General features: G+C 31.8%; 2 protein-coding genes across 4 annotated transcripts; one reads left to right on the top strand and one right to left on the bottom strand.

Annotated features, from left to right (window-relative positions):
• The first annotated feature begins 3,475 nt into the window (after positions 1–3,475).
• Positions 3,476–5,564, top strand: LOC107460434 (ubiquitin-NEDD8-like protein RUB2). Its single transcript, XM_016078800.3, has 3 exons — positions 3,476–3,691; positions 4,478–4,737; positions 5,223–5,564. Exons 1-3 carry the CDS (start codon positions 3,599–3,601, stop codon positions 5,332–5,334), a joined length of 465 nt encoding a protein of 154 aa, XP_015934286.1. The 5' UTR covers positions 3,476–3,598; the 3' UTR covers positions 5,335–5,564.
• A 2,450-nt stretch (positions 5,565–8,014) lies between these two features.
• Positions 8,015–12,617, bottom strand: LOC107460410 (mitogen-activated protein kinase kinase kinase 5). 3 transcript variants are annotated; one of them, XM_016078777.3, is made up of 12 exons: positions 12,092–12,617; positions 11,488–11,627; positions 10,898–11,402; positions 10,726–10,813; positions 10,496–10,558; positions 10,221–10,384; positions 9,886–9,961; positions 9,671–9,730; positions 9,452–9,577; positions 9,140–9,361; positions 8,966–9,066; positions 8,015–8,853 (listed from the first exon to the last, which is right to left on the bottom strand). In XM_016078777.3, the coding sequence occupies exons 1-12, from the start codon at positions 12,484–12,486 to the stop codon at positions 8,691–8,693; spliced, it is 2,103 nt and encodes a 700-aa protein (XP_015934263.1). In that variant the 5' UTR covers positions 12,487–12,617; the 3' UTR covers positions 8,015–8,690. The 3 variants fall into 3 exon arrangements, with proteins under 3 accessions (XP_015934263.1, XP_015934265.1, XP_015934264.1); XM_016078779.3 differs by having other exon boundaries at positions 8,015–8,782; XM_016078778.3 differs by having other exon boundaries at positions 11,488–11,621.
• Positions 12,618–15,790: the final 3,173 nt, after the last annotated feature.

The following is a 15,790-nucleotide window of genomic DNA, read 5'->3' as shown; positions in this document are numbered from 1 at the left end:
ATTACAGCGTCTTGCATCTACTAGTGAAATTAGGTAAATTTTCTATGTTGCTCTTATTTCACATTTCACTCTATAGATTTATGGATCTGTATTTTTGTGATTTAGTTTGAAGTATATGGGTAGAGATTATATTTTAGTTTGATGTATTAGTTTGTCAATTTTTATGTCTGTAAACTGTTTGATAAAATGCTCCAATAAAAAAATGCAAAGTTACTGATTCATAAATTAATCAGAGTTGGAAGAATTGATACGTGTATAGATTATAGATAAGTTTTTGATGTTGCTCTTATCTCATATTTCACACTATATATTGATGGATTCGTGTTTGTGATTTAATTTTGAAGTATATGGACAGAAATTTTATTTTGGTTTGATTTATTAGTTTGTTAACTTTCATGTATGTGAACTATTTGATAAAATGCTCCAATAAAAAAATATACAAATTTACTGATTCATAAGTTAATCAGAGTTGGGAGAATTGACATGTGTATACATTATACATAATTTTTTTTATGTTGCTCTTATTTCACATTCCATTCTATATATTCATGGATCTGTGTGTTTATGATTCAATTTTGAATTATTTTGAATTATTTAATTTATTAATTTGTTAACTTTAATATCTGTAAACCGTTTGAGGTTGTACTCCAATCGAAAATATAACATATATAGTAAACTTGGTTTAGGTAAACTAATTGACTTTACACAGGACAGACGCAAATTATTATTATTAGGGATCTAAGTTATTAAACAATAAAAATTAACAACTAACCTTTCACGATAAAGTAAACTTGGTCCACGATACTTGTTCACAAACTTGCTCCATAATCTACACTTTTATAACTATTCAACTATTTTATTTATTTGTACAGAAAATTCATAAGTAATTCTCGTATAGATTATGGGATAGATGATTAAAATATTTTTTTATATAAAAAGACGGATAGCTAAAAATCGTTAAGCAATTTTAAATATTTGATTAAATTAATTTATGATAAAACATATAAAAAAATTAATTACTATTTTTAGGCCTCAAATTTACTCTGAAAATAACGTGTGGACTGAGTTAGAGAATTTAGGTGTGATGTTAGAATTATGTATGAGGTGTTACCATTTTTTATGTAGAGAAGATACAGTTACGAGAGAATTTTTTGGTGTTCCAGTTGACGTATGTCTTGCCACGTTATATGAATTGACAAAAGAAGCAGGTGCACTCTAAGAACAATAGTCCTAGTAATGTGGCTAATATTTTGAGACTGACACAAATATAACTTTAGGATCAAGAAAAGTACTAATATCTTTATATTTTGTGGGTAACATATCTATGACTTAATTAAGGCTTATAATGATAATACTTCAAGCCTTTGTATTTTGTGGCTTTTATAATTATAACTATTGTTAACTATGCTATTAGTAATGAGTTAGTCAAAGAAGTCTATGCTATTAGTAATGACTTGATCAAAGAAGTTTCAGTATTAACTTTGTTAGTTTCATATATAAATTTTGTTTTTAGCTGATCTTAGTGTGTTATCATGTAAGACTTCTTTGATGCATATTTGTAAATATAATATATGACATAATATATTAATCAAATGATATAATGTCATCAGTTAGCCTCTTTAAAACTATATACATGTAACTATTAATTTAGATATTTCTTCTTCTTAAAATTATCTCCAATTTATATGTTGGAATGAGTAATAGACAAAAATAAAATTTATATCTAAATAGATCACTCTATTATTATTATTATTATTATCTATAAAATTTATATTCCTAACTTATATATTATAAATATAATTAAATTTTATTATTATTATTTAATGAGATTATAAAATATTTACATAATTATATACATAATAACATTCCTATATAATATAAAGGATAAAATTATCATTATATAACATAACTCATTTTTCTCTTCAACTTTTTTTTTTTCAAACAAACAATATAAATTATCTTTCAATATCTTTTCATCTTATTTTTTTTCATCTAAACACACCAATAAAAATTAAATTTCACTTTAATTTCTTTTTTTTTTTCATTCAATTTTCCTCCTTCCTATTTCTTTCCGCCCTAAACAAAGCGTTACTAATCCCTTTCAACTTTTGATGCGTCACTATTCTTACTATTCTTTCTAATCTCTTTGGTCTTTTTCTCTGTCAACCTTTCTCTGCCTATTCTTTCCAATTTTTATCTTTTTATGATAAAGTATCCGAACTTATTCTTTTTATTTACGGTGGGCTCTTTTAAATCTGTTGTTCTCTTTATTTCAACTTTCTTTTTTCTTCGAACATTAATTTTATTCTTGAACAAAAGAAAAAATATCATTATAATAATTAATAATCAAATTAATTATTTATTATTTTATATATATTTCTAATATATTTAAAATAATAAAATAATACAAAATATTTTAATACACATCTAAAATTTATTTGAATTTATAAGATTCTCAAAAATATCCAATCTACAACAATTTTAAAAGTTTAAATTTTTAAAACAAACTTATTCTATATTTATGAAATAGTAAAAATAAAAATATTAAAAAATAAAAAAATATTTTTTTAAAAAACTAAAATTTACATCCTTTTTTAAAATATATTTAAAAAAAGATATTTTTTACGTAATAATTTTTTTTTATATAATTATATCCAAATATAATTGATAAATAAAAATATCTTTTTATATGAGATATTTAAATATAAAATTATTTTTATTTTTTTATAAGATCTTTTAAAAAAGATAACTAAAAAAAATATTTTCTTAGAAGCTCGCCTATACAAGCCCTTTGTGTTTATATTTTTCTTAACACAAATATTTTTTAACACATATAAAATAATAAGATAACATACAAACTATTTTTGATACATATTCAAAATTCAAACTTATATTTCTTTAATATAAATTATTTTTTAACACATCCAAAATTATAAAATTATTCACTAAATAAATTTCTAACACATCCAAAAGTAATTGTATTTATTATTTTTTAAAATAATTATTAACCACACTTAGAATTGAAAAAATTGATTTTAATAATTTTTAAATATTTATTAATAATAATTAATTAATGAAAAAGTATAGGGTACCAACATATTATCTGCCAACTTCTGCCAACTCTTATTTATATTTGTATTTTATGGAAGTGTGTTTGTAGATGTGTCTAATAATTAATATATTTTAAATACATATATAAAGAGACACATTCATAAAATATATCTATAAAGATACTTCTATTAAACACAGTTATAAAAAAGATATTTTTATTAGACACATCCACAAACACACTCCCATAAAACACAATTATAAATAAGAATTGGCAGAAGTTGATAGATATGCCGTTGGTAGCGTAGCGGAACGAAAGATAAATTTTGATGGATATCTTATCTCACCGGAAAAAAAAAAAAAATCTCAATATCATCAGTCATCCCCCATGACCCTATATATATTGAATTTTGCTTTAAACGCAGACACATAGCTTACAATTTACAACCTCCGCACACACATTACCATTGGTACATTATTCCCTTCTCTTCTCTGTCTACACAAACTCGCTCACTCTAATAAGTAGAAAGAAGAAGAAGAAGGAAAGAAGATGCAGATCTTTGTGAAGACTCTTACTGGAAAGACCATCACTCTTGAGGTTGAGAGCAGCGACACCATCGACAACGTCAAGGCCAAGATCCAGGTTTTCTTTTTTTTTTAACGTACTTAATTCGAGTAGGGTTTTACTTTGATTCTTTTCTCTTTGGTTGATATATATTGCATGACTCTTGTTGGTAAATTTTCAAGGGTTTATGATCTTTTGTGTTCTTGTAGCGTTAAAAGTTGAAACTACTTGAATTGTAAAGGTTCATACTTTGAATATGTATTGTGTGGAATGAAAAAATGGAAGGGATTGGAGTTACCCTTTGGGAAAAGGATCGTTTGCTCCTGAAAAAGATTCATCCTTTATGTGATAGGGGTAGTGGTGTCAACATCGTTTCTTGCATTGGTTTACCTATGATGTTTTGGGTATAGAGTCTTTCCTTTTAAGGGAGTTACTTTGTAGGCTTTTTGGAGACATTAGGTCATTGGTTGGATAAGTTGAAAAGCTGTGAAAGCCAAAGTGGTGTAACTCATCTTAGTGAAGGATTGTTATGGAAAACTGCTATGCCCAAGTTATTTTCTTGCTTTGGTAACTAACCTTATGAAATGAAGTGCAAACACATCTTATATGCGTTTATAGGATCAACCCTTATGAGCAGCAAATAAGATCTTCAAAGCAGGTTTATCTGCTGGTATTGAGAGTTTGACATGATTCTCTTGTTGAATCTTTCTGTGTAGTTTTGTATAACATGATGCTTATTGTGATGTTTGAATTTTGCCCTGGCTTGGAGGGTTGGTTATTGTTGTTTTGTGATGCCTGTGAAGTTTGGGCTTTGTGTGAAAATGATAGTTTCACTTATAAGATGCATGGAATATGTGTTTGTAGGATAAGGAGGGTATCCCACCTGACCAGCAGAGGCTGATCTTTGCGGGCAAGCAACTGGAAGATGGGCGCACTCTTGCGGATTACAACATACAAAAGGAGTCGACACTTCACTTGGTTTTGAGGCTCAGGGGAGGAACCATGATCAAAGTGAAGACTCTAACCGGAAAAGAAATTGAAATTGACATTGAACCAACTGATACGATTGATCGAATCAAGGAACGTGTTGAAGAGAAAGAGGGCATTCCTCCTGTGCAGCAAAGGTTTTCTCTTTTTCCTTTTCTGTGTGTCATTTAGTTCATAATGGTAAAGATGAAGGAACATGATGTTTTTAGAGGAATATCAAACCACCCCGGCCCCGGCGGGAGCTTCTCTCTTATATACATATGCAGAGAGATTGAGAGCTCTGCTATTCTGATTCCCTCTACCCCGCCTTTGAAAATCTCTTGTGCCCCATGCTCTTATTTTTCTTGTGAATCAAAATAAGCCATACACAATTAATTGAATGGACAAACTACTTACCTCTTGAATCTTCGTAATTTAATTGCTTTTTATATTTTATTTGTGTCACTAATGCTTGATATTCAAGTGCATCACTGATGTATAATTCTCATGCCTTTAAATTGAAGTACATATCCTGTTTTGGATGATACTTCTTTTCTATTTAGTAATTACTTTGTGATTATATATTTATGTTTTGAGTTGTGTTTGGAAACTTGAATCTTACCATTGTTGGAACTGTACGCAGGCTGATATATGCTGGTAAGCAGCTCGCAGATGACAAAACGGCAAAAGAGTACAACATCGAAGGCGGATCGGTGCTTCACTTGGTGCTTGCATTGAGAGGTGGTGGTAACTAGTACTTTTTAAAAGTCGCATACACTATGATGCATGGGATTACACGATGGAAGGAGCAATACTGGGAGTTTGCAACTGGGCTCAAAAGAGTTATTTAATAAAGTGTCATGTGTCTTTAGTGTTTCATTCATGTATGTTTCATTTGTAATTAGATGTTGAAACTACACATTCAAGTTTTTTTTTGGTTAACTAAGTACAATTAATTTTTTTATAAATTTTTTCTTATTTCTTATTAGTCATTTTTAATCGAAAAAATGTGTAAAAAATAGTGCATATATATGCCAACAATTCATTATGAAGTAAACTTAGGTCTTATAGTTTGGAAAAAAGATTGAATTTAAATTTTTAAAATGAAAAGGATAAAATTACCAATAAATTCTTATTTCTCTTATGGAACTTCAATCTAACAATTTAGTTGGGGGCTTTTAGTTAATATAGCTAGAGTTGATTTTGTTTTTTTGACGTCTGTTTCAAAATTAATCGTATTATCCTTGTTATTAATATACTCATTTATTTTTTTCACTCTTAAATTTAGGTAGACACTAGGTATCAAAGATATTTTTCGGGAAATAATATAACACATAAGTCATATTAGGGAGAGAAATAACTTTAAAAGATACAAACAATAAATAAATTTTTTTTTACATAACAAAAATAAAATTAAATACATAAGTCATATCTAAATACAACATTTCGTTTGTTATTTATAAAGAAATCTTTTACTATTCAGTCATTACTCATTAGCGAACATTCATAAAAATCCACAACTAAGCATCTATATACAGCTTTTCAGGCCTTGTCTAGTTTATTACTTCTACTATTATAATTAAAAAGAAAAACGATTTTTAACTTGAAAGTATTGCAGCAGTGTATGTGCAACAATGATAGTGAAGAATGCAGAGATATCTATAGAACAGTAACAATATAGGGGTCATTAGAAATTTGCTATGGACAAAATAAGTCGTTTTAGTGACACCAATTTTTCTTTAAACAAGTCGAAGGCAAAGCTTGCAAGTGACAAGGAAATTATGTAATGTGATTTTATGACATAACAAAATGTGCCCTTTAAACAAAATAAAACGACAATATAAGTGTATCCTTTAAACAAAATAAAATGACAATATTTTATGGTTGTGGAAACAAAGGAAAGAAAGAAAAATGGTTATACATTAAAAAAAAATCAATCAATTTTACATGAAAAGTTCTGGTAATTATTACTCTAATTTAATTTTATAATTTTCTTTTATTAATCCAAAATTATATATATATATATTTTATCAGTAAAGACTCACAAAGATCCCACGGGAGGGACGTGAGAACAAGTTTAAAGGCAAATCAATAAATCAACATCATAGAAAGAATATAAGCTAAAACAGCAACAATGGCATAATGAAATTTAAAGTCCTCTATCATTACATGTTCCCCTCTCTTTGTGCATGCTTCCTCCTCTCAATCCTTTTCTGAAGCCAATGATTTTTGTAAGTTATAACGTGGCCAATCAATTCTAAAATTATATGCTCTTCTAATTTTTTTGATAATTAAAATATTATAAAAAATAAAATATCGTTTTTGTCTTTAATATTTAAGATAAATCTTATTTATATTTCTAACGTTTAAATCGTTGTTAGGAAATTAACTAAAAAAGTAGTCAACTAAAATAAATTAGTTGAAAAACAGGAATGTGCTATAAAAAAAAAAGAAAAAATAACTCATTGTTGTCCTAATTTTTTAAATTTTAAAATTAAACAAAAAAAAAGATTAACTTGAGTTAATTTATATTATAATTAGTTCCTTAAATTTTTTTAAAAATATTTTTAATATTATTTTATCATCAATTATACTAACAAATTAGGACAGACTTACAGGTGGAGGTTAGCGTCCAATGTGGCAAACCACCCCCTACTTACTGTTAGTGTTCTAAAAAAAAATAACTACATAAAAAAATAATATTAAGTATGTAAATTTTTTTATTAACTAAATTTAATTAAATTAGTCTAACTCTAACATAACAAAAATCTGTTATAACTATTTTATTGTTTTTTTTTTTTTGGTGACTAACTATTTTATTGTTTAATTTTGTTAAACTTAGTGCATAAAAAATTTTTAATGATTACTCTACATAAAATAATAAATAGTTAAAAAGGATAGAAAATCCTAAATCCTAAACCTTCCCCGGCTTCTATCTCTTCTCTGCATCTTCTCCATGGCCTCGCAAGGCTCCCAAGGCACGCGTAGCAGGTCGAAACAGCAGCCAGGCCCGTGACGCCCGTCGAAGGAGAACAACATGTTATTGTGGTGAGAGGCCCGTGCTTTGCTACTTCGTTCACTGCAGAGAATCCTGTATACAGGTTCTGGGGCTGTGTTAATTATGTGGTAAGTACAAAATATTGTGTTTCTGTTGATAGTTATAGTTTGAAGTTATTTGAAGATATTTGTTTATGTGACTGCTTTGTGTTATTTTTATGGATTAGATTTGGTAAATTGGCAACGGTTCAACTGAGGTCTATAATTGTAGTATCATTTACTCTGGTTGAATGGACAGCTGCATTAATTTTAGTGTGTGAAAAGATGACTTTCACAACTAAGTGTGCCCTTTAAACAAAATAAAATGACAATATAACTAAGTGTACCCTTCAAACAAAATAAAATGACAATATTTTATGGTTGTGGAAACAAAGGAAAGAAAGAAAAATGGCTATATATATTAAAAAAATAAATCAATTTTACATGGAAGAAGTTCGTCGACTAACCTAGTCTTGATATATACAGACATAATAACTACGAGTACAAATCAATATGAATGTGTTATTTCTTCTATTTCAATATTTGGGTATACTAGATCATCACAATCTCATATAACTTATCATGAATAGATTTTTGTCATTGATTAAGTAGAGAATCTAATCAATGGTGAACCAAGTTCTTAATCCATTGCAAAAATCTATACATGATAAATCATACAAAATTTTTCGCACAGATCAGATCAGATGATCTGATACTATCCTTGGCTGTTATGTTTCTAGGCAAGAACAGAAATGATCCTCATCAAATAGTGTTGTGATCAAATCATGTGATGTGTCTCGGCGATCGTTCAGTGAAGATCACAAGGTACAAGGTATATCAATATTACTACATCACCTATGATACAATAGTTAGTTAGTTTAGTTAGACTTGATAAATGTGGTTAAATGCAGCTTGGGATGGATGCCACAATATTCGATTTAACCACATTTACATCTCTTAAATCCAACCAAATCAAAGAACTACTAGAGTGTGATATGGCATATTGATGCATCTCGTGATCTTCAGTGCAAAATCAGAAGAAATTCATGCCCCAGCCTCTTCACCGCGGTATCCTTCAAATGTGTCTGATGATTTTGATAACCTTGAATGGTGCAAGAGACATGAAATTGAGTGTAGGTTTCAGGGGAGGTTGCCGAGCGTTAACTTCTGTCAGGGAGTGAGGAGAGTCAGCAGAAGATGTACTATGATTACATTCATCACTATCATATTTTTTATCACTGTCAGAAAGCAAACAACAAATTAAAGGAACCCAAGCTAAGCTAAGACAATTAATCAGCTAGAGGTAGCCATGTGATACTAACTATAACAGTAACAGCAAAAGGAAGTTACCCGATTATATTATGAATCTTGTTAATAATCCTGGAGCCAATGGAGTGTCTGGGACTAGATTTTGAATTGTGTTTTGGGCTATTGCGTCTGCGTGTATTCTCCTACAGAGCATTAAAAAAGATCATATCAGCATGTTCAAGTCATGATTAAGATTCTAGGATAACTAGCACTTACTTTTGGTCCCGGGTCTCCTTTAGGATGATAGAGTTGTTGGGGATGAATTAGGACATCTTGATCATGCAAATTTTGTACAAAGGCGTGTGTAAGGAGGGTTGCTGCTGTTGGTCGATCCGCAGGGTTCCTTCTGAAACACTGCTTAAGGAAATCCTGTCCCTCTGAGGATAGAGTTTCTGGTATAGGTGGGGATCTGTGTAGTACCTTGAACATTGCTTGAGGCTAATGCACAAAAATAGTGCAATAAACAAGTTTAATAAAACTACATGGGAAGATTAGAACAGAAAGTTCAATTATAAATGAGGCGCTCACCCCTTCAAATTCGCTCCAAGGAGGTCTGCCAGTCAGCATTTCAATGATGGTGCACCCTAAGCTCCATATGTCGATGGCCATGGCAATGTCAGGATTTGATTCTTTCTTTATGGCAGCCATCATAAGCTTCACTCAACAAATTAGAGGAAAAAGAACATGTCATTACTCATAATCAATTTAGAAATCTGTAATCCATAGTGATCATGATTCATAAATTACCTCTGGAGCCATCCAGTAGGGACTTCCCTTCAATGAAAGTTCATATGATTTCTCTGTCAGCTGTAAAAACAAAAAATACATTTGCTGGCTTTAATGATAATTCTTTAGTAATAACAACTAGAGACCAGTTATAACACCAGGTGAGAAAATTAACAGAATATTTATATATCTATATGAAATAAACTAAAATAGAACAACAGAACTTCGAAACTCACAATTTTTGACACCCCAAAATCTGCAAGCTTGACAATGCCCGAGGCATCAACCAGCAAGTTTGCACCTTTGATATCCCTAGAGCCAAAAACAACAATGTCAATTAGACCCCACTTTTCTGGTTTAGTAAAGGCCATTAGACCTTATTAGCAAGAAATGGAACCCCAAAAAACAAAAGTTGTAGGCAGAACGAATGTTAGTTATGCACTCATGATTTTTTCATTTGTTTTGAGCATACGATGTAAGCTTGTTTCAGCTTGCTCATCAGATTAGATTATTATATATCATATGCTGAGAGATAAACCAATTACATTCGTTCCTTTCATCAAACTGTTACCTGTGGATAGTCTTTGTATTATGTAAGTATGCCAATCCAGAGAGAATATGCCGAGTGAAATTGCGAACAACAGACTCAGTCATAGCTCCACAGTTTTCATGTATAAATTTATGAATTGACCCAGGATGAACATACTCCATATATATGTACAAGTGATCACCAACCTAACAACAAAGATATTTTAGATATTCAATCTTCTTGACAATCATAAAAAGCCTTAAACTTTTACTTAGATTCTATAAGTCTAGTGGGAACAAGAAGCATAATTAACTCACTATTTCACTGCCATAATACTGCACAATGTTAGGGTGGTGTAGCTGACGGAGAATTCTGATTTCCTGAAATAAGGAATTGTTCAGAATAACAGGCTAATCATTGTCCAGAAAGATCAAAATAATATTCCATTAGTTATCCAAAGAAATTTACAAACTATTCTTGAACAGACATCAGCTCCTGTGGTCCCATTTAGATCAACATTAAAAATTAAAAGACTTGAGTGTAGAACCTGCTCTAGTTGCTTTAAGGAATCAGCAGACTTAGGATCATCATGAATCAGATCCACCTCTTTCATTGCACACGATGCTCCCGTTTCTCTGTTAGATAAACATGAATGCACATGAGTTATGATAGAGAAGGCATACTTTGAAGTCAATAAACAAAAAAAATGAAGTGCATACAGGTTGGTAGCATGATAAACACTTCCAAATGATCCACGGCCAATGAGTTTCCCTTTCTGCCATTGACCCTTCTTCATGGAGGGTGAAATTTCAGAAGTTTGATGCATGATAGTTGATTGAGCCGGTGATGGAGATGGAGATTTAGGCGGAAGGGGTAATGGATGTGCATTACTTTCAGGCCGCTCTTTGGAGCAAAGATTATAAGGCTGAGATCCCTCTCGAATGTTATTAGGAGTGTGGAAAGGACTGCGGCTGCGAAGGGAAGAAAGGTCTGGACTGTGAAGTGTTTTTGCCGGTGACACTTTGAAAGTTTCATTGAAATCTTGAAACAAATGTAGGGAAGGATCATAGAAATCTAAGTTGCTGGATCTACGCGGACTTGTAACAGGACTGGATAGTACGCTTGTTGGGGCACTCTTGGCAGCATAATGCAGTTTCAACTCAGAAATAGTCTCAGAGTAACTCTCATGAGAGTGTTCTTGGGGATCTTTGTATGCAATATTGCCTGCAGATATGACAAGCTAATAAGGTTCACAACCAAAAAAATATAACATTCAGTTTCAATACATGAACAATAATGGAGAAATCACCAGATAGCACCGTTGTAGATGGTATATTGACCGTTAAATCATATCTTGCACTCTGGATCGTCGGATCAAAAGATGCTCTGCGCAAATTGCTTGGAGATCTTACATTTTTAGCTGCATCATGATCCGCACTCTTTCTGGTACTTTATACACAAACATAACACCAAAAGGAATCAAATTATAATTCATTAGGAGCTGATTTCATTAAACTATATTAAAAAGAAAAAAAAAACATACTACGTCAAAACCAAAATTAGCCATTAAAAACAAGTAAGGGTATATAATACATATTGAAATACAAAATACACGTTAAAATGAGTTAATTTGGTGGTTGATTTGGTGTGCACATCGCATTTTTGGAAAAAAAAAAACGCATAGAAAATAAATGGAAGAAGAAACATAGCAGCCCTGTCTATAACCAAAGACTACTGAGATTTTATGACAAGGTATATAAAGTTATAAACTAAAGCATATAAACCCTATTATATGATATAAAGTATGAAGTTTTGACCAAGTCCAATATAATAATCAAACACAAATCCAAGTGAAGATAATAAACTAGAAACTGAGAGGCACGGCAACATTAATAATGATGCTTAGGGCTTACCGCGGAGTGGCAAAGAAAGGATGACCGGAATTGGGACTAGTTGACTCGGGACGGCGGGTCAACGGGGAGTCAGGACGTGGCAGGGGGAGAGGCATGGAAGGCGAGTCGAAGGACTTGAAAGAAGGGAGAGGAGAAGCCGGCAAGGAATAGGTGTCGGTGGCAGCGTCATGGTCGCGGAGTCTCCTCTGCCTCGTAAGCCTCCGCTGCTGAATCGACTGCCCCTTGCTGTCAGCGGCAGCTGAAGAGACAGTTGAACAAGAAAAATAAAAAGTAGAAGAAGATGGCTTGTTATAGTTAGAAGAATCCATATGAGAAGGAGAAGGAGAAGAAGAAGGGACTATGACGGTGGCGGTGGCTGTGGTTGTGGTTGCTGAAGTCGTCGTCGTCGTCGTCATGTGAGGAGTGCCACTTTTTGGCTATGACGACAGAGGCATAGGAAGAGGAATAAGTTACAAGTTCCGTCAACCGTGGGAAGCAACTCCGCTACTTCTCAAAATAATACTGTGCCTTGTGTTTTGTGTTGGACTTGAATTAATTTCAATATACGCATTCTATCAAGGTTTAAGTGGTCAACACCTTTGACTTTTGGTTAAATTAAACGGGTAAACTTTGAAGACAGATTAAGCGTTCACAATGGGATATACTCACTATCACAAACTTATTACGTCCAATTGGAAAAAATAGCCTGAAGTCAAATTACCTTTTATTTTTAATATGATAAAAAATTCACCAAAATTTAAATACCTTGTCGTTGAAAATTACTCTCTATAATTATCATTTAATGTTTTGATTAGTCCTACTGCTAATGTTTAACACCCTTTGAAAAAAAATATATTGCCACTAATAGGAATATTTGTTATGGTTAGCTAATGACATGCATGTAGAGAGTGACATGTGAAAGAAAGAACCAACTACCAAGTCTTACGAAGAAGGGGTAAACGGAGAAGAACTTAATAAATAATAAAGTTGCAACAAGCAGGGTTAAGAAAGGATGTAGAGACGAAACAATAGAGTGAAAATGAACTAATTAAATAAATAATGTAATTATCTTATTATCATCTGTTCATTATTCAAATTTTTAGTATTGTTATTTAAAAGCAATATAAATTGTAAAACTCAAATGGAAACTTAATTAAGTATAAGTATAAATAATAATAGTATATTGACCTTAGTTTACTTTTATCAAACTTTTAACTAAATTCTTATGATTTGAAAATTTATAACTAAATTTATATAACTAAAAGAATATTTTTAATTAAGCCTCTGTCGATGGTTATTGTTAAAATAAAAATACTATGAAATATTCAAAACTCACGCTACAATAATGAATATTTTTAAAATATTTTGCTTATATTTACTGATATTTTAATATTTAGAATAAAAATTATTTTCAGTCACTAACTATTTATTTATTGGACATTTTGCCTCCTAATAATTATAAAAAGATAAATTAGTTCCTACCGAATTTTGTTTTTGTTTAATTCAGTCCTTGTAACAAATTAGTAGGTCACACACTAATATGTTAAGTAACGTGTTTACAGGGTTATCTTTTTCGTAATAGGAACAAACCGTTCCTCTCCTTCCAAAATTTTCTCTTCCTCTGTCTAAGCTCCTCGCTAAGCTCAAGACCCGCGAGAAGAAGTTCAAATTCGTCGCCGACCACGTCAACTCCCTCCACCACCACCGCAATCCCTTCGTCTTCCCTTTCACGTGATCATAGCGCGATGTCTCCATAAAAGTCCAAAATATGCACCACCAATACCTCGGATTTTCGAGTTCTGATGATGATATTATTGATTACGATGATGATTGTGTTGAGGATGAAGAGGAGTGTGAGTGTGATGATGATAATTTTGATGATGATTCCGAGGAAGAGGTGAGGCAGATTGGAGGTGTTGGCATTAAGGTTTTGGAGCTAAGGGAGGCAAAGGTAAAGGGGGAGGAAAAGAGAAGGGAGAGAAAGTTTCGGAGGGAGAGAGGAGGCGGCGTCAGAGAAGGAGCGAGAGAAGCGGAGAAGGGATCATGCTGGATAGTTGAAAAGCTCAGGGGGCGATTTATCCGCATTACGAAGGAGACATCCACGTAAACACGTTACTTGACATGTTAGCATGTGACCTACTGCCAACCGATTAGGAGGATTGGATTGAACAAATATGAAGGTGGGTAGAGATCGATTTATATTTTTATAATTGTTAAGGATAGGGGTGCACTAGACCCGGTTCGGCCCGAAAACCCAAACCAAGCCCGACCACTTCGGGGCTAATTTGGTCCGACTTCGTTATGGCTTGGTCAGACCCGAGGTTTCAATAAATGGCCCCAATTATTTATTAAATCAGGCTCGGGTCAAGGCTCGGGTCACTCCGGCCCGGCCCATTGGACTTGTGTAGTAAAAAAAAAGAAGCAAAAATATGCATTCTATTTCGTGACTTCATGTTCAATGTTCACAACTTTACTCTTCAGCCTTCATAGTTCACATGATTCATGTTCAGGGGTTAGGGCACAAAACACACACACACACACACACACTCTCTCTCTCTCTCAACTCTTCCCAGAGGCACAGCGCCGCAGCCCCCCAACGGCCAACAGAGAGCTCCTCCTTTACACCTTCATGCTATTTGATCTTTTTAGGTCACTCTCTCCTTCACCACCAATCTTCTTTAGTTTTTTCAATGTTTTTTTTTCACCTTTTTCCTCTTTCTCCACCATGTTTGATCAACCACCACGCCAGCAACTCATCGTTAATCACTGTGTGCACCAGCAACTCGCCATCAACTACCTCTCAGAGACTCAGACTTTTCACCAACGTAATGTTCATCGCAAGATAGCAGGACATGTAATTTGTTTTTGTTTAAAATCTTTGATTTTCAATTTTTTCTTGCAACTAATGGCCTACTGAGTGCTAAATATTTCACCTGTTTTGTTTAGTTTGTTATTTTTTGGAAAAAACTAATAAAATTATTGATATTGTTTTTGCCATAATTGATTTAATTTAAAAAAAAAAGCTAATAAAATTGATTTTTTTTTTGTTTAATTTTCTAGTTTGTATTTTGAATACTTTAATGATAAGAGTTACAGGCTAGACAAAAGTAGAAAAAAGTTATTGATTAGAAATAGCAATCAACAAATTAGAGGAATTGTGATATATTGTAAATCTCTATTTAGGAAGTAGGAATAGTAATTTCATTTTTATAATAAGCACCGTCAATAACTATAATTGACCCCTTCAACTTTAAATTTGATGTTATTTAAAAATCAAATATCAATAATTAAAAAGTTATATATGTGCATTTTATGTTATTGTGCCATAGTTGTTAGTGAGCTCTTTGAAATGCTCTTTAACTCCAATTGTCCTTGTCTTCATATTAAGACTAACTGACTAAGCTATTGGAGTAATAAAAATAAACCTTTCTTATTACTTTTGTTTTTTTTTTTTTTTTGGTACAATTCAAAAATTAAACTATGCTTATTCAAGAGGAATAACACACATGTATATAAAAGGAATAGAAGACAATCATGCCATTGAAAGTATTAAAAACAAATAAGAGGAGAAGAAACTTAACCACCTTATAGATCTTTATCATTGTTGTTGTTATTTTTCTTCTATTCTTTTCCTTCCACACCAAACTTAAAATAATTGCTTGTCCTCAAGCAATAAATAAAATTGTAGTGATGGAGTTTATGATTAATCATCAATGTCTT

This window comes from Arachis duranensis, chromosome 8, assembly GCF_000817695.3.
Source record: "Arachis duranensis cultivar V14167 chromosome 8, aradu.V14167.gnm2.J7QH, whole genome shotgun sequence".
NCBI lineage: Eukaryota > Viridiplantae > Streptophyta > Magnoliopsida > Fabales > Fabaceae > Arachis > Arachis duranensis.
This window is presented reverse-complemented; position numbering and strand designations above follow the sequence as displayed.